This window comes from Acinonyx jubatus, chromosome D3, assembly GCF_027475565.1.
Source record: "Acinonyx jubatus isolate Ajub_Pintada_27869175 chromosome D3, VMU_Ajub_asm_v1.0, whole genome shotgun sequence".
Classification (NCBI taxonomy): domain Eukaryota; kingdom Metazoa; phylum Chordata; class Mammalia; order Carnivora; family Felidae; genus Acinonyx; species Acinonyx jubatus.
Genome location: NC_069392.1, coordinates 36,064,765 through 36,083,968, shown reverse-complemented (window position 1 = coordinate 36,083,968; position 19,204 = coordinate 36,064,765). Strand labels below are relative to the sequence as shown.

The window sequence follows — 19,204 nt, the reverse complement described above, 5'->3', positions numbered from 1 at the left end:
TTTTATTTTTTTGGTCCCGAAAAATGTTCTTTTAGTTCAGGCCCTGATTAAACAACAGTCTGTCTAAAGGAGGTTCCATCTCCTTCCTTTGCTCCCTTTGTCCCCTTTGTCCCCTATGACTCTCTAGGGCCTGTTTAAAGTCTTCTGCAGCAAACAGCTGGTGCCCTCTGCTGAAATGTAACCAATAGCATTGCTGGTCTGTTGTAGAAATCAGAGCTTAAAAATTTTGGTAAAGAGGGGCGCCTGGGTGGCGCAGTCGGTGAAGCGTCCGACTTCAGCCAGGTCACGATCTCGCGGTCCGTGAGTTCGAGCCCCGCGTCAGGCTCTGGGCTGATGGCTCGGAGCCTGGAGCCTGTTTCTGATTCTATGTCTCCCTCTCTCTCTGCCCCTCCCCCGTTCATGCTCTGTCTCTCTCTGTCCCAAAAATAAATAAACGTTGAAAAAAAAATTTTTTTTTAAATTTTGGTAAAGAAATGAAAATATTCATTCCTTGTTCTAATCTATTATAGGCTATAGAGATACTTTATTTTTTAATTTATTCTTTTTTACTGAGTCAAAAAATCATTATTTTCTAGGGTTGAAATTAACTTTCTAGAGTGGATGTGCCAGAATGCTAGTCTGTTTAGACATTTGTATAAGCTTTAGACACTTTGAAAATAGAGTTCTTTTTCTCTTAAAAATAGGATCTGGGGCGCCTGGGTGGTTTAGTCAGTTAAGCGTCTGACTCTTGGTTTCGGCTCTGGTGATGATCTCATGGTTTCATGAGTCTAAGCCCCGTGTCGGGCTCTGTGCTAGCAGCACAGAGCCTGCTTGGGATTCCCTATCTCCCTCTCTCTGCGTCTCCCCCGCTCATGCTGTCTCTGTCTCCCTCAAAAATAAATAAACGTAAAAAAAAAAGAAAAGAAACAGGATCTTACTGGATTGGTTGAAAATGTTTTTTTCCCCCCCCCAGCTCTTCAAATTAAGATGGATGCAGTCAACATTCCTTTGTTTTACTATTCAGTCTTTAAGGGCAGTTTTTCAAACCAATTGAAGTACAGTCGATGTTAGTGTTCCATCAGTTTCAGGTGTACCACATAGTGATTGGATAGTGTACGTTTTGCTGTGCTCACTACACGTGGAGCTACCATCTGGCACCACACAGCACTATTACAGTACCTCTGACAATTTTCTCTACGCTGTTATTTTTTTTCAATATATGAAATTTATTGTCAAATTGGTTTCCATACAACACCCAGTGCTCATCCCAAAAGGTGCCCTCCTCAATACCCATCACCCACCCTCCCCTGCCTCCCACCCCCCATCAACCTTCAGTTTGTTCTCAGTTTTTAACAGTCTCTTATGCTTTGGCTCTCTCCCACTCTAACCTCTTTTTTTTTTTTTTCCTTCCCCTCCCCCATGGGTTTCTGTTAAGTTTCTCAGGATCCACATAAGAGTGAAAACATATGGTATCTGTCTTTCCCTGTATGGCTTATTTCACTTAGCATAACACTCTCCAGTTCCATCCACGTTGCTACAAAGGGTCATATTTCATTCTTTCTCATTGCCACGTAGTACTCCATTGTGTATATAAACCACAATTTCTTTATCCATTCCTCAGTTGATGGACATTTAGTCTCTTTCCATAATTTGGCTATTGTTGAGAGTGCTGCTATAAACATTGGGGTACAAGTGCCCCTATGCATCAGTACTCCTGTATCCATTGGGTAAATTCCTAGCAGTGCTATTGCTGGGTCATAGGGTAGGTCTATTTTTAATTTTCTGAGGAACCTCCACACTGCTTTCCAGAGTGGCTGCACCAATTTGCATTCCCACCAACAGTGCAAGAGGGTTCCCGTTTCTCCACATCCTCTCCAGCATCTATAGTCTCCTGATTTGTTCATTTTGGCCACTCTGGCGTGAGGTGTTATCTGAGTGTGGTTTTGATTTGTATTTCCCTGATGAGGAGCGACGTTGAGCATCTTTTCATGTGCCTGTTGGCCATCCGGATGTCTTCTTTAGAGAAGTGTCTATTCATGTTTTCTGCCCATTTCTTCACTGGGTTATTTGTTTTTCGGGTGTGGAGTTTGGTGAGCTCTTTATAGATTTTGGATACTAGCCCTTTGTCCGATATGTCATTTGCAAATATCTTTTCCCATTCCGTTAGTTGCCTTTTAGTTTTGTTGGTTGTTTCCTTTGCTGTGCAGAAGCTTTTTATCTTCATAAGGTCCCAGTAATTCATTTTTGCTTTTAATTCCCTTGCCTTTGGGGATGTGTCGAGTAAGAGATTGCTACGGCTGAGGTCAGAGAGGTCTTTTCCTGCTTTCTCCTCTAGGGTTTTGATGGTTTCCTGTCTCACATTCAGGTCCTTTATCCATTTTGAGTTTATTTTTGTGAATGGTGTGAGAAAGTGGTCTAGTTTCAACCTTCTGCATGTTGCTGTCCAGTTCTCCCAGCACCATTTGTTAAAGAGACTGTCTTTTTTCATTGGATGTTCTTTCCTGCTTTGTCAAAGATGAGTTGGCCATACGTTTGTGGGTCTAGTTCTGGGGTTTCTATTCTATTCCATTGGTCTATGTGTCTGTTTTTGTGCCAATACCATGCTGTCTTGATGATGACAGCTTTGTAGTAGAAGCTAAAGTCTGGGATTGTGATGCCTCCTGCTTTGGTCTTCTTCTTCAAAATGACTTTGGCTATTCAGGGCCTTTTGTAGTTCCATATGAATTTTAGGATTGCTTGTTCTAGTTTCGAGAAGAATGCTGGTGCTATTTTGATTGGGATTGCATTGAATGTGTAGATAGCTTTGGGTAGTATTGACATTTTGACAATATTTATTCTTCCAATCCATGAGGAGGGAATGTCTTTCCATTTCTTTATATCTTCTTCAGTTACCTTCATAAGCTTTCTATAGTTTTCAGCATACAGATCTTTTACATCTTTGGTTAGATTTATTCCTAGGTATTTTATGCTTCTTGGTACAATTGTGAATGGGATCAGTTTCTTTATTTGTATTTCTGTTGCTTCATTGTTAGTGTATAAGAATGCAACTGATTTCTGTACATTGATTTTGTATCCTGCAACTTTGCTGAATTCATGTATCAGTTCTAGCAGACTTTTGGTGGAGTCTATCAGATTTTCCATGTATAGTATCGTGTCATCTGCAAAACGTGAAAGCTTGACTTCATCTTTGCCAATTTTGATGCCTTTGATTTCATTTTGTTGTCTGATTGCTGATGCTAGAACTTCCAACACTATGTTTAAACAACAGTGGTGAGAGTGGGCATCCCTGTCGTGTTCCTGATCTCAGGGAAAAAGCTCTCAGTTTTTCCCCATTGAGGATGATGTTAGCTGTGGGCTTTTCATAAATGGCTTTTATGATGTTTAAGTATGTTCCTTCTATCCCGACTTTCTCAAGGGTTTTTATTAAGAAAGTGTGCTGAATTTTGTCAAAGGCCTTTTCTGCATCGATTGACAGGATCATATGGTTCTTATCTTTTCTTTTATTAATGTGATGTATCACGTTGATTGATTTGCGAATGTTGAACCAGCCCTGCATCCCAGGAATGAATCCCACTTGATCATGGTGAATAATTCTATTTATATGCTGTTGAATTCGATTTGCTAGTATCTTATTGAGAATTTTTGCATCCATATTCATCAGGGATATTGGCCTGTAGTTCTCTTTTTTTACTGGGTCTCTGTCTGGTTTAGGAATCAAAGTAATACTGGCTTCATAGAATGAGTCTGGAAGTTTTCCTTCCCTTTCTATTTCTTGGAATAGCTTGAGAAGATAGGTATTATCTCTGCTTTAAATGTCTGGTAGAACTCCCCTGGGAAGCCATCTGGTCCTGGACTCTTATTTGTTGGGAGATTTTTGATAACCGATTCAATTTCTTCGCTGGTGATGGGTCTGTTCAAGCTTTCTATTTCCTCCTGATTGAGTTTTGGAAGACTGTGGGTGTTTAGGAATTTGTCCATTTCTTCCAGGTTGTGCACTTTGATGGCATATAATTTTTCATAGTATTCCCTGATAATTGTTTGTATCTCTGAGGGATTGGTTGCCATAATTCCATTTTCATTCATGATTTTATCTATTTGGGTCATCTCCCTTTTCTTTTTGAGAAGCCTGGCTAGAGGCTTGTCAATTTTGTTTATTTTTTCAAAAAACCAACTCTTGGTTTCGTTGATCTGCTCTACAGTTTTTTTAGATTCTATATTGTTTATTTCTGCTCTGATCTTTATTATTTCTCTTCTGCTGGGTTTAGGCTGCCTTTGATGTTCTGCTTCTATTTCCTTTAGGTGTGCTGTTAGATTTTGTATTCGGGATTTTTCTTGTTTCTTGAGATAGGCCTGGATTGCAATGTATTTTCCTCTCAGGACTGCCTTCGCTGCATCCCAAAGCGTTTGGATTGTTGTATTTTCATTTTCATTTGTTTCCATATATTTTTTAATTCTCTGAGGGATTGGTTGTCATAATTCCATTTTCATTCATGATTTTATCTATTTGGGTCATCTCCCTTTTCTTTTTGAGAAGCCTGGCTAGAGGCTTGTCAATTTTGTTTATTTTTTCAAAAAACCAACTCTTGGTTTCGTTGATCTGCTCTACAGTTTTTTTAGATTCTATATTGTTTATTTCTGCTCTGATCTTTATTATTTCTCTTCTGCTGGGTTTAGGCTGCCTTTGATGTTCTGCTTCTATTTCCTTTAGGTGTGCTGTTAGATTTTGTATTCGGGATTTTTCTTGTTTCTTGAGATAGGCCTGGATTGCAATGTATTTTCCTCTCAGGACTGCCTTCGCTGCATCCCAAAGCGTTTGGATTGTTGTATTTTCATTTTCATTTGTTTCCATATATTTTTTAATTCTCTAATTGCCTGGTTGACCCATTCATTCTTTAGTAGGGTGTTCTTTAACCTCCATGCTTTTGGAGGTTTTCCAGACTTTTTCCTGTGGTTGATTTCAAGCTTCATAGCATTGTGGTCTGAAAGTATGCATGGTATGATTTCAATTCTTGTATACTTATGAAGGGCTGTTTTGTGACCCAGTATATGATCTATCTTGGAGAATGTTCCATGTGCACTCGAGAAGAAAGTATATTCTGTTGCTGTGGGATGCAGAGTTCTAAATATATCTGTCAAGTCCATCTGATCCAATGTATCATTCAGGGCCCTGGTTTCTTTATTGACCGTGTGTCTAGATGATCTATCCATTTCTGTAAGTGGAGTGTTAAAGTCCCCTGCAATTACCACATTCTTATCAATAAGGTTGCTTATGTTTATAAGTAATTGTTTTATATATTTGGGGGCTCTGGTATTCGGCGCATAGACATTTATAATTGTTAGCTCTTCCTGATGGATAGACCCTGTAATTATTATATAATGCCCTTCTTCATCTCTTGTTACAGTTTTTAATTTAAAGTCTAGTTTGTCTGATATAAGTATGGCTACTCCAGCTTTCTTTTGGCTTCCAGTAGCATGATAAATAGTTCTCCATCCCCTCACTCTCAATCTGAAGGTGTCCTCAGGTCTAAAATGAGTCTCTTGTAGACAGTGAATAGATGGGTCTTGTTTTTTTATCCATTCTGATACCCTATGTCTTTTGGTTGGCGCATTTAATCCATTTACATTCAGTGTTATTATAGAAAGATACGGGTTTAGAGTCATTGTGATGTCTGTATGTTTTATGCTTGTAGTGATGTCTCTGGTACTTTGTCTCACAGGATCCCCCTTAGGATCTCTTGTAGGGCTGGTTTAGTGGTGACAAATTCCTTCAGTTTTTGTTTGTTTGGGAAGACCTTTATCTCTCCTTCTATTCTAAATGACAGACTTGCTGGATAAAGGATTCTCGGCTGCATATTTTTTCTGTTCATCACATTGAAGATCTCCTGACATTCCTTTCTGGCCTGCCAAGTTTCAAAAGAGAGATCAGTCATGAGTCTTATAGGTCTCCCTTTATATGTTAGGGCACGTTTACCCCTTGCTGCTTTCAGAATTTTCTCTTTATCCTTGTATTTTGCCCGTTTCACTATGATATATCATGCAGAAGATCGATTCAAGTTACGTCTGAAGGGAGTTCTCTGTGCCTCTAGTGCCTTTTTCCTTCCCCAATTCAGGGAAGTTCTCAGCTATGATTTCTTCCAGTACCCCTTCAGCACCTTTCCCTCTCTCTTCCTCCTCTGGGATACCAATTATGAGTATATTATTTCTTTTTAGTGTATCAGTTCTCTAATTTTCCCCTCATACTCCTGGATTTTTTTATCTCTCTTTTTCTCAGATTCCTCTTTTTCCATAATTTTATCTTCTAGTTCACCTATTCTCTCCTCTGCCTCTTCAATCTGAGCCGTGGTCGTTTCCATTTTATTTTGCATCTCGTTTAAAGTGTTTTTCAGCTCCTCCTGACTGTTCCTTAGTCCCTTGATCTCTGTAGCAAGAGATTCTCTGCTGTCCTCATACTGTTTTCAAGCCCAGCGATTAATTTTATGACTATTATTCTAAATTTACTTTCTGTTATATTATTTAAATCCTTTTTGATCAGTTCATTAGCTGTTGTTATTTCCTGGACGTACTTCTGAGGGGAATTCTTCCGTTTGGTCATTTTGGATAGTCCCTGGAGTGGTGCGGGCCTGCAGGGCACTTCCCCTGTGCTGTGGTGTATAACTGGAGCTGGTGGGCGGAGCCGCAGTCAGACCTGATGTCTGCCCCCAGCCCACCGCTGGGGCCACAGTCAGACTGGTGTGTGCCTTCTCTTCCCCTCTCCTAGGGGCGGGATTCACTGTGGGGTGGGGTGGCGTGGCCCGTCTGGGCTACTTGCACACTGCCAGGCTTGTGGTGCTGGGGATCTGGCGTATTAGCTGGGGTGGATCAGCAAGGTGCACAGGGGCTGGAGGGGCAGGCTGAACTCGCTTTTCCTTCGGAGATCCCCTTTGGGAGGGGCCCCGTGGCACCGGGAGGGAGACCCACCAGAGGGATGGATCCGCAGAAGCACAGCTTTGGGTGTTTGCGCGGTACAAGCAAGTTCCCTGGCAGGAACCGGTTCCCTTTGGGATTTTGGCTGGGGGATGGGCGAGGGAGATGGCGCTGGTGAGCGCCTTTGTTCCCCGCCAAGCTGAGCTCTGTCGTCCTGGACTCAACAACTCTCCCTCCCGTTGTCCTCCAGCCCTCCCATTCTCCGAGCAGAGCTGTTAGCTTATAACCTTCCAGATGCCAAGTCCCGCTTGCTGTCGGAACACACTCCGTCCGGCCCCTCCGCTTTTGCAAGCCAGACTCGGGGCTCTGCTTGGCCGGCGGGCTACCCCTCAGCCCCGGCTCCCTCCCGCCAGTCCGTGGAGCGCCCACCACCTCGCCGCCCTTCCTACCCTCTTCCGTGGGCCTCTCGTCTGCGCTTGGCTCCGGAGACTCCGTTCTGCTGGTCTTCTGGTGGTTTTCTGGGTTATTTAGGCAGGTGTAGGTGGAATCTAAGTGATGATCAGCAGGACACGTGGTGAGCCCAGCGTCCTCCTACGCTGCCATCTTCTCTCCTACGCTATTATTTTTTATCCTCATTATTTAATCATTCCGTAGATGGAAGTCTGCACCTCCCACCCCCCTTCACCCATTTTCCCCATTGCCCCGCCTCACTCCCCTCTGGCCCTCATTAATTTGTTCTCTGTAGGTATGGGTCTGTTTTTGCTTTTTTTCATTTTATATGTATGCTGTCCACTTTTTCATCCATTTATTTATTGATGGACACTGGGGTTGCTTCCATATCTTGGCTATTGTAAATAATACTGTAGTAAACATAGGAGTGTATATATCTTTTCGAATTAGTGTTTTTGTTTTCTTTGGGTAAATACCCTGTAGTGGAATTAGTGGGTCATATGTTCTATTTTTAATTAAAATTTTTTTTTATGTTTATTTATTTTTGAGAGAGAATGTGAGCAGGGGAGGGGCAGAGAGAGAGGGAGACACAGAATCCAAAGCAGGCTCAGGCTCTGAGCTGTCAACACAGGACCCGATGTGGGGCTTGAACTCATGGACAGTGAGATCATGACCTGAACTGAAGTCGGATGTTTAACCCACTGAGCCACCAGGCGCCCTTATTTTTAATTTTTTTGAGGAACCTCCATACTGTTTTTCACACTGGCTGCACCAGTTTACATTCCCATCAGTAGTGCATAAGGGTTCCTTTTTCTCCACATCCTTACCAACACTTATTTCTTGTCCTTTTGATTCTAACCATCCTGACAAGTATAAGGTGATCTCTCATTGTGGTTTTAATTTGCATTTTCCTGATGGCTAGTGATGTTGAGCATCTCTGCATGTGTCTGTTGGCCATCTGTATGTCTCCTTTGGAAAATGTGTGGTCCCCTGCCCATTTTATTTGGGTATTCTGGTGTTGAGTCGTATTAAGTTCTTTATATATTTTGTATATTAACTCCTTATAAAATGTATCATTTGCAAATATCTTCTCCCATCCAGTAGGTTGCCTTTTTGTTTTGTTGATTGTTTCCTCCACTGTGCAGAAGCCTTTTATTGTGGTGTAGTCCAAATTTATTTTTGCTTTTTTTGCCCTCACCTAAGGAGGCATATCTAGAAAAATGTTTCCGTGGCTGATGTCAAAGAAATTGTTGCTTATGTTCTTTTCAAGGAGTTTTATGGTTTCAGGTCTCACATTTAGGTTTTAATCCATTTTGACTTTATTTTTGTGTAAGGTGTAAGAAAGTGGTCCATTTCATTCTTTTGCTGTCCAGGGTCCCCAGAACTATTTGTTAAAGAGATTGTCTTTCCCCATTGTATATCGTTGACTCCATTATTGTAGATTAAATGGGCTTTCTTCTTTTCTTAGTTCCTTTAGGAGTGAGGTTAGATTATTTGAGAATTTTCTTGTTTCTTGAGGTAGGTCTATACTACCATAAATTTCACTCTTAGAACGGTTTTCAGTTTCTCAAATGAAAATCAAAACACAACAGTTCAAAATCTTTAGGAACTATTGTGTTTTCATTTTCATTTCAATTTCCTCTTTGAATTCTTTGTTAACCCATTTACTGTTTAGTAGTAGTATGTTGTTTAGCCTCCATGTGTTTGTGTTTTGTGGTGTGCGTATGTGTGTTATGTGTGTGGTTGATTTCCTGTTTCATACAATTGTGGAAAGGATACACAATACAATTCTAATCTTAAATTTATTGAGACTTACTTTGTAACCTAACATATCCTAATAGTGTTCCGTGTGCACTTGAAAAAAATGTGTATTCTCTGGTTTTGAATGGAATGTTCTATACATACCTGGTTTGTCTTGTTAGTATGTCATTCAAAGACACTATTTTCTTACTGGTTTTCTGCCTGGACATTCTTTCCTTTTATGTAAATGGAGTATTGAAGTCCCCTACTATTATTGTATTACTGTCAATTTCTCCTTTTATATTTATGTATTTAGGTTTTTCAGTGCTGGGTACATAGATATTTATCCTCTTGTTGGATTGATTCCTTTATCGTAATGTATTGCCTTTATCTGTCTCTTAATCATAGTTTTTGTTTTAAAGTCCATCTTGTCTGGTGTGAGTGTTGCTTCCCCCCTACCCCCCCTACCCCCATATTCACATGGTATATCTTTTTCCATCCCTTTACTTTCCGTCTGTAGTGTCTTTAGGTTTGAAGTGAGTCTCTTTAGGCACCATATAGATGGGTCTTGTTTTTTTATCCATTCTGCTTCTGTATGTCTTTTGACTAGAGCATTTAGTCCATTTAATTTAAAGTAACTATTGTGAGGTATGTACTTACTGCTATTTTGTTAATTGTTTTCAGTGGTCTTTGTAATTCTTCTCTGTCCATTCTACTCTTGCTCTCTTTTCTTGCAGTTGAGGACTTTCTGTAGTGTCATATTTGGCTTTATTTCTCTTTATGTGTTATGTTTTGGGGTTTGGGTTGCCATGAGGCTCACGTATAGGGTCCTAAGAATACAGCAGTGTATGTTGAGTTGCTGGTTATCTAAGTGTGAACACATCCTAAATGAACTTTTTTACTCCCTCTACCTTTTATGTATATGCTGTCATATTTTTACATCTTTTTATTCATAATTTTCTTCTGTGACCTTTTGTTTTCCACTTAAAGAAGTCCCTTTAACGGTTCTTATAAGACATGTTTAGTGTCAATGAACTCCTTTAACTTTTGACTGGGAAACTATTTCTCTGTCTCTGAATTCTAAATGATAATCTTTCTGGGTAGAGTATTCTTGGTTATAGGCTTCTGTCTTTCAGCTGTTTGAATATGTCATCCCATTCCCTTCTAGCCTACAAAGTGGTTACTGAAAAATCAGCTGGCAGCCCTATAGGGTTTCCCTTGTATATAACAGTTTGCTTTTCTCTGCTGCTTTGAAATTGTCTGTTTATCTTTAACCTTTGACATTTTAATTTTGTGTTTAGTTGTGTACCTTCTTGTGTTCATTTTGTTTGGAACTCTGTACTTTCAGAACCTGGATATCCGTTACTTCCCCAGGTTGGGGAAGTTTTCGGCTATTATTTATTCAAATAAGTTTTCTGCTCCTTTCTCTCTCTGTCATCTTCTTGGGCCCCTATAATGTAAACGTTTGCTTGATGTTGTCCAAGAGATCCCTTAACCTACCCTCCTTTTTTAAAATACTGTTTTCTTTTTTCCGTTCTGCCAGAGTGCTTTTCATTACCCTGTTTTCCAGACTGCTGATATCTTCTGCATCTACTAATCTATGGACTCCCTAGAGTGTATTTTTTATTTCAGTTATTAATTTCAATTCTGATTCTTTTTTATGTTTGCCGTCTCTTTGTTGAAGTTTTCACTGAGTTCTTCCACTCTTCTCCAGTCTGGTGAGCATCTTTACGAACATTACTTTACACTCTATCATGCGTATTGTTTATCTCCATTTCATTTAGTTCTTTCTCTGAGTTTGTGTCTTGTTCTTTTATTGGGAGCATATGCCCCTGTCTTCTCATTTTACTTGACTTTCTGTGTGTGATCCTCTGAAATAGGCGGAGCAGCACTTCTAAACTTGAAGGAGTGGTCTTGTGTATGGTCAGCTCCCATGTAGAATGTGTGTGTCTTTATGGCTTTGGCCGGCTGGCTGGAGCTGTGTCTGGTGCAGGCTGGGGATCACATGGCACTCTGTGCTAGGGGTGCCTGGTGTGATGGCTGGAGCTGGCATGGGTATGGGCTGGGCTGTCCCAGAGTACTCCATGCACCCTGGAAGGACAGCTGAAGCTGAAGTGGATGTGGGCTGGGGTGTTTCAGGGCTCTCCGTGCAGTGGGTACTCTGGTGGGGCAGCTGTAGCTGAGGCAGGCCAGAGGGACCTGGGGTGCTCCATGTATGGGGCATCTGGGCAGGAGATCTGTAGCTGATGGTGGGTATTGACTCAGGCAGTTCCAGGGAGTGACCTAGTGTGGTGATTAGAACTGGCACAGGTCAGGGAATCCTGGGACATTCTGCCCCGGGGCTGCCCTGGTGATGTGGCTGGAACCCCACGGCAGGTAGGGGCTTCGGGTTCCTGGTCACTCTGAATATTGGCCACCTTGGTGGGGTGGCTGGAGCCAAAGCAGCATGAGCCAGGAAGTCCCAGCATCCTCTTCACCAGGGTGCCCTGGCAAGCAGTCTGGAGCCGAAGTGGTATAGGCATGGAGTATTCTGGGGTGCTTTGTGCCTGTGTCACCTTGATGGGATGGCTGGAGCTATAGTGAGCATTGACAAGGGGTGTTCTAGTGTGTGCTGTTTCGGGGCCTCCTTGGTGGAATGGCTGGGATGGTGTGGGCTAGTGGCCCAGGACTCAGGCAGTAGGCCAGCTCTGGTGCCTGGACCTTCTTCCCATCCACACTATCAAGGTAGATGGGGAACGTAAACCATGGCACTTGCCAGCCCCTCCAACCTAGAAAGAGTTCCAGCATCTCCCCCATTGTCTGGTGGTTTTAGGGCTGGCTCTTTTGTATTCTATTTGCTCTTTTATATCATGGCTTTTTTTTGTGCTCCAGGGAACCCAGTACTGACGTGGCAGGCCAGCTAAGGCACCAAACCCTGCGCCTGCCTGTGCTATCAAGGTGTTCGGGGGAGTGTAAACCATGGTACTTGCCAGCCCTTCCGACCCAGAGAGAGTTCCAGCAGCTCTCCTGTTTGGTGGACGTACAAGGTAGGATCTCTTAGATACTAGTTGCTCTTTTAAACGACGGCTTTTTTCTGTGCTGTAGAGCAGACGGATCAGCTCATGGTCCCTCAATGCTATCCTTCCCCACTGCAATTCACAGGGCTGGGGGTTCCTTTTGTTACCATGTCCCCATCTCTCTTGCCATTCTTTATGTGCTCTGTGCCACAGAAGCCATCCAGCCAGCCCTCAGTTCTTCAGGAGGAACTGCTCTATAAATAGGTATAGATTGTGGAGGAGGTGAATTCAGGGTCTTCCTACATCACTATCTTGGACCAGACTCCATATTTGTATAAAATTCAAAATGTAAAACATGAAAAACTGTCAGGTAATCAACAGAATATTCAATGTTTACAAAGAAAAAGTGAGCCGCTTAATTCAATTTACATTTTAAACTATTTAATAGAGGTATTTGTTGTACACATGGTTTTAGTTTAATATAAGTACAAAATTTCTCTCTGGAAACACTTAACCTGAGTTGAAAATGAAATCAGAACTGAAGAGAGATTTTAATTCACAAAAACAATTCTCCTCAAAATATAAACAATGATTCCCAACTGGGGAGTTGCTCTGAAATTCAGGGTTCAGACCCAGGACAGGAATGAGGGAAAACTCCTTGTAGATCAAAAGCTCTGCTGAAGTCATAGGATTGCACTTGTGGGCCCTTAATCAGAGTGAGCTTTCTCAAGCACCCCCGGAAGGAGGTCTGGCTGCTCAGGCAGTTTTGCTTTACGTCAGCTGTTAAGAGAGAAGTCTTGCTTAATTTTGTTAAATGACATGACTAGTACAATAGGAGCAAAAGTAATTATCAAGTAGTTTTTTCATCAAAATTAGAACACTGTTCTCCCACATATGTTGCTTCTGTGATAAGTCAATGAAAACTTTTAATATATGGTAATTTTAAGGTATAGTTATGACTTAAAAGTCATCAAAGAGATGTTTATTTCGTTATTTGTAAAAATCACTGGGAACATCCGAAATGCAGAATTCAAATCCAGAATCGATGTCAGAGGATAAGATCATGTTTCTTTGTCCTCTAAAATGGTTACCTGCCCTAAAATGACTTCCTACTCTGGGGGGTCATCTAAGATGACTTTCCTCGGTAAAGTCATCTCGCTTACTTTACATTGCATCCGGTGTTCTCAGAGTCTTACCTAACGATGAATTTACTTGTGTAGATTATTTTAACTTTTCCAAGAACTTCTAGGTATTTGAGATAGACTTTCTAAAATGTAAAGGATTTGTCACCCAAACCATGTATTTTTCTTAATCCCTATTCTGTATCCAGCTAAACTGACAGAGCTCCTTAAAAGTGAATGGGCAAAGCAGACACCCATACGTACCAGGGTAGCCGCCCACATAAATGGGATTGTTGGTGTCTGCTGAGGTGGACTGGGTGTGTGGACTTTCAGCGTGAGCTGCATTCCCATCAACAGTCAGAACCAAGCGGTGTTTGCTTTTCTGAGCTTGAAGTGTGTGCCATCTTCCATCGCACAGAGTACTGGTAGCTTTGGGTTTATATGTGGCTGTTATCTGACCAGCACCATTGTTAACATGAAACAAGATCTAAACAAACAAGACACAAATACCTTGGTGAATTTTTCTATGTTTAAGGAACACCATTCATTTATATAATGCTCTTGGAGTAGATAAATCCCCCCATTCTGCTAAAAAGGAGGGCAAGCTATGAAAAACAATGATTTTGAAAAATAACCTCATAAAGGATGCAGGTTTCATCACTCCCGAAACTACAGAAAGGATCAATGACCACCTCCATGGGAAGAAGCCCAAGCCATTGCCCTCAAATCAGTACCTTTTTCAGGCCTGCAGGAGCTGATGGGTTTAGAGGGTCAGTTTGTAGCAGATGGCTAGCACCTATGAAGGACCATTTACCGACTCTCTTGTGACAGACTATAGGTGCCCTACCACAGCAAGTTGTAACACACAAAAAAATCTAAGACTTGCAAAAGCTAGCAGGGAATACTTGTAAGAATACTGTTGTAGAGGTGACTCCGTGTATTTCGAGGTCAACTGTGATAAATTAAAGATGTACACTATAGACCCTCAGGCAACAGCTAAGAAAAGTTTTAAAGGAAAAATAAGCCAATAGTAGAGGTAAAATATACATCAGAAATTACATTTTTGGCAACTGTTACACTTCTAATAATGTTTCTCAGATGTCATATAAAAATATGCACATGATACAGAATTTTTCAAAATTCTTTTGAAGTCCAGATGAGGAAGCCTTTGGCTATAAGCCACAGTGTAGAGGGGCAAGCGGTATGATGTAGAGGCAGCTTTGTTTAGACATGAAGATGAAATAAGGGGGGGGAGAAGAGGTGAAGGACAAGAGGTGGATCTGATTTTCTTACATCCTCCTCACCCCCATTCTAGGATGTCCTCGCAGCCAGAAATCCAGTGGGGAAGAAGCAGAAGTACTAGAAATAGGCAAGTGAGATTGCAAATAAAATTGGGAAAAATCTAGAGCACAGAGACTTGTTCCTTCCTTGCAGGAGGCAGTAGCTTAAAAACAGTCAAGCATCTTAGTTTCAGAGCAACACAAGTTGACCACAGTGCAAGAGAAATGGTGAAAAGTGTAGTTAGGTAGAGAGGATTTAAGAGACGCCTTTCATCCCCATGGCCTGGCAACAACTCCCCAGTTCTCCTGTGATCCTCTGGGGGACGCAGGAGGTGGCTGAAGAGACAGCAGTGCCCCTGACCGGGATGGGAAGCTTGATCTGCAAGGGATGTTGGCCTAATAATCTCCAGGATAAGTTCCCACAACCTGGTGATGGCTGAAACTCTAGACCACTCGTTACAACTTGCCAGGGACAACTGGCCTAGTGCACAAAAGACAGAGGCTATGCCTAAGGACCAGGAATGCCAAGCCACACCTCAGCTATTGTCAAGAGAGAACTTACAGAAAAGAAAGGACAAGGAAGACTCTCTTCCCTCACATCTTGCTTGCACCTAGAGGCAGTTTTCAAGCAAAAGAGACTAAGGTATCCTAATTGTTAAGTTCATTTTGTTCTGAACATGGGAAAGACTGGCGACTGAAAAGCAAGAGCAGAATAGTTACAGAAAAATATATATATATATATATTTTGAATTAAAATTAGACTGTGGTATATCCATCACATGGAATACTCTGCAATAAAAAAAAAAAATGAACCATTGATAAACACAACAGCCCAGATCAATGCCAGGAAATGAGGCTGAGTGTACAAAGCCAATCTCAAGAGGACATATACTGTATCATATCATTTATATAATACTCATGAAATAACAGAGAGCTGGAGAACAGATCAGTGGTTCCCCAGGGCTAGGGAGAGAGTTGGTGTGGACATGAAGGGGTGGGTTGAGAGAGCCTTGAGGTACAATTAAGTATCTTGACTATGAGGGTGGATACATAAAGCTAAACAAAATTGTGTAGAGCTACACACACACATGTATAACTAACTCAACTGAAAAAAACTCTGGATTATGCCAGTGTCAATTTCATGGATTTGATGTTGTGTAAGAGTTATGCAGGGACACCTGGGTAGCTCAGTTGGGTAAGCATTCAACCTTGGTTCAGGTCACAATCTCGCAGTTCATGAGTTTGAGCCCTGCATTGGGCTCTCTGCTGACAGCTGAGAGCCTAGAGCCTGCTTCGGATTCTGTGTCTCCCTCTCTCTCTGCCCCTCTATTTCTCTCAAAAATAAGTAAACATTAAAAAAAATTTTTTTTTAAGAGTTATGCAGAGCGTCTGGGTGACTCAGTTGGGGAGCTGACTTCGGCTCAGGTCACGATCTCACAGTTCATGGGTTCAACCCCCATGTCGGATTCTGTGCTGACAGCTCAGAGCTTGGGGCCTGCTTCCAGATTGTGTGTCTCCCTCTCTCACTCTCTGTCCTTCCCTCACTTGCAGTCTGCCTCTCTCTCTCAAAAATAAATACCAAAAAAAGCTTTTTTAAATTAAAAAAAAAAAAGTTATGCAGATGCTAACACGGGGGAACCTCCTTATATATTTTACTATAACTTGCTATCAATCTGTAATTACTTCCAAATGAAATGTTAACAAATATTAGGGAAGGGAGGGCATCAGGTTGGCAATTTTCAGATGCCTCTGGAGAAAAGATTTCTGTTGTAGTAAGATTGCAATTTTGCTTTAAGTTTAATTTCATTTTTGTCATTTTTAATCTTTTTCAGATTAATTAAACCTTTTCTCTTTTCCACTGAAATGATCATTGGAAGTTTGGATCTAGGTATTTCTTGTTTTTTTGTTTTTTAATTTTTTAAATGTTTGTTTATATTTGAGAGAGAGAAATAGTACACAAGCAGGGGAGGGGCAGAGAGAGAGATGGAGACAGAATCTGAAGCAGGCTCCAGGCTCTGAGCTGTCAGCACAGAGCCCCATGCGGGGCTCGAAGCCAGGAGCCATGAGTTCATGACCTGAGCCAAAGCCAGACGCTTAACTGACTGAACCACCCAGGCACCCCTGGATCTAGGTATTTCTACTGTTTCTCAATTGCTCTGTCTCTGGCACTGGGATAAAGGAGAACCCCATCAAGATCAAGCACTTACCTTGCCATTCACAATCTCTAATCCGATGGCATCTACTTTGGCACTGCTGATCCCCAGGAGGACACCATTCTCAGAGGTGGTACGAAATTCCAGTGTTATATTTACATCTGATCGGACTTTGTAGCCTTCCTTGACTGAAAAATACAAGGATAACCCCAAGTTAGGGGTGAGCCTGGCCCAGGAGGGTTCAGAGTCGGAAAGGCCGTGGGCTGGCTGGCTGGTTGGTTGGCTGTGCATTTTGGTTCCTAGTTCAGGAGGAACTATGGTGCTAGCTCTTTCTCTGGATCCAGCACCATCCTCAGCTTCCTCATCTGTAAGATGAAGTGATGCTATTCAAGACCTACCAGGGCTGAGCCAGACCGGAGCCCAGGCAGGCACATCCTCTCTTCTAGAGACACATAGGGAAAAAACCGAAAGGGATTTGATCCATATAATCCCTTCATCATCTATCCGGCAATAGTCTACTTTATTTTCCCAATATCTACATACTGGGTATGGTGTCATTTACTGAGCATATTCATATCCACGCTAGGTTTTTTTACTTGAGGATTTAATTAAATGTATATTTTATTCAAGTGATAGAAAAGCTGAGAAACCAAACTGGGGCAACATAGCAGATGGTTGTTCAGCCCAGGGTTAGAGGAAAATTGGGAGAAGGCCGTGTTACCAGAGCTTCTTGGAAGCACAGAGTGAAGGAGCAAAGTGTGCTAGCTTTTCCTTTCCTCCCACCCGCCCCTAATCTTCCACCAGGACCTCCCTGGAAGTCAGAGAAATGAGGTTCCCTGTGGTAGAAAGCAGAACTGAGGCCAAGAGGAGCAGGGTTGTGAGTGCAAACAGCAAATCAGATGGAGAGGGAAGGCCAGATACATTACAAAGGCTTAGTTCTAGGCCGTGAGGAATTTACATTTGAAGGCATTTTAGACATTTAAATTTCTCTACTTAGGATCAGTATTGTCAACAGTCTCAATGGAGTCAATTTCTTCATCAAATCTGACTTGCATTTGGCTGGCTGGTCTAGATATTTTATGTTGATTTTTGTCAAAGGCCTTTATTAACTTGGGCAGAGAGAATGTGGCTCACATAAATTTAGGGAAAGTACAGACAAAACCAGTACCACATGTCTGCCCTCTGCCTGAAGTTGCCGCTCTCCTGGTGGGAACAAGCCTGCAGCAGGCCATCTGGATAGCATGAGGGGGAGAAGGCTTTTACATTAGAAGTTGAGAAATTAGAATAAACTCGAACACTTAACTGAAATGGATCCAGTGATATGTCCTGATAGGACAGGACCCCCTGAACAAGGCTGCAGCAAGACCATTTTAGAGTGCAGGCTAAATAAACCCAAAGATTTCTTTTGAGATCATTGATAATACATACCAAGAGCTGCGTATCCACTGCCTTCAAAGAACGTTCCTTCCTGGGCCACTGCATAGCACCTGCTTACTGCAAATGCAGACACTGGGCTGCTTTTGTCCAGCTGTTTGCCATTCAGTATCACCTCCCCAATGCAGGCGGGGACACTGTGGGTGATCTAAACCAAGTGACATGAGAATAGATGCTCTAAGTAGAACAAGAAGGGCAAGGGTAAAATGTTCCTATGCTTCAACAAACACATTAAAATGTTAACTTTTGGTTTTTAAAATCGAATTTCCACAATAGTTTACATGAACTTCTAACGGAATGCTACTAGCTAGGAGTATCTTGGCTAGTAATGCAGTAAAGGTGTTTTCCATCATTTTGATTAAGTAGTGTAGAAATCAAGATGCTGAGTTTTCTAATCTGCAAATACAAATCTACTGGACTTTCCTGCATTGTACCAGAGCTAAATGGCTGGGAAGGGGAAACGTTCATTAACTAACAGGTAGGAAAGGCTGGCTGAGCTTCAAGGGGAAGCCCCAACACAATTTAGGGATGCAGTTTAAAAGGTGTGCATCATGCAGCCAAGCTCCAGTTTCAAACAAGATAATTCAACATAAACTTTTTCTTTTACAAATAAAACCACAAAAGCACAACCACAATAAAGGTAAGACGGGCTCCAAACAGAAAACACAGCTTACGTTTCCAATGTTCCTGGCTCTGTACTCAGAGGGAAGACCTCCTAGGTACAGCTTTCCTTCCACATCCAACATGGTACCATCTCCCACAGCTGTCACCGTGGGGGATTCCTGGCCATCCACTGTCATGAAGCCCTTTCTTTTAAAGTGCTCTGTCTTGACCTAGAGCAAAATGAGAATATCCACAGTTTTAAAGGAATCTGAGAAAACTGTAACAGATGTTTGTTTGCAGCATCTGTTCATTATAGCTGTAATAACCTGAATGAGATCCTAAAGGATGGCTCTGATTTTTACACAGTTGGTGTTGAGGAGACCAAGCCTGGCAGGAGGCTGGAGCAGGCACAGGCAAAGCGCACGTTAGAATGGGAAGAACCCCTGAGGCCTAGTTATAAGAAAGCAAATGCCATGACCTAAGGGTTGGCCCACTCATGCCACAGGTAGGCTTGATTTACTTCTCATCAAGGTGAGAACGCTTCT

The 19,204-nt window shown here is 41.9% G+C and overlaps 1 protein-coding gene across 2 annotated transcripts in view; it reads right to left on the bottom strand.

The window, feature by feature from the left end:
- Window positions 1-12,487: 12,487 nt before the first annotated feature.
- LAMA1 (laminin subunit alpha 1) overlaps window positions 12,488-19,204 on the bottom strand; it is a 166,081-nt gene continuing 159,364 nt past the window's right edge. For both annotated transcript variants that reach the window (XM_053205731.1, XM_053205732.1), the window contains exons 59-63: window positions 18,731-18,889; window positions 18,051-18,204; window positions 16,677-16,810; window positions 13,454-13,676; window positions 12,488-12,848 (exon numbers count right to left, since the gene is read on the bottom strand). In XM_053205731.1, coding sequence (XP_053061706.1) covers window positions 12,688-12,848; window positions 13,454-13,676; window positions 16,677-16,810; window positions 18,051-18,204; window positions 18,731-18,889 — 831 coding nt within the window. In that variant the 3' untranslated portion in view covers window positions 12,488-12,687. The remainder of the gene's footprint in view (window positions 12,849-13,453; window positions 13,677-16,676; window positions 16,811-18,050; window positions 18,205-18,730; window positions 18,890-19,204) is intronic.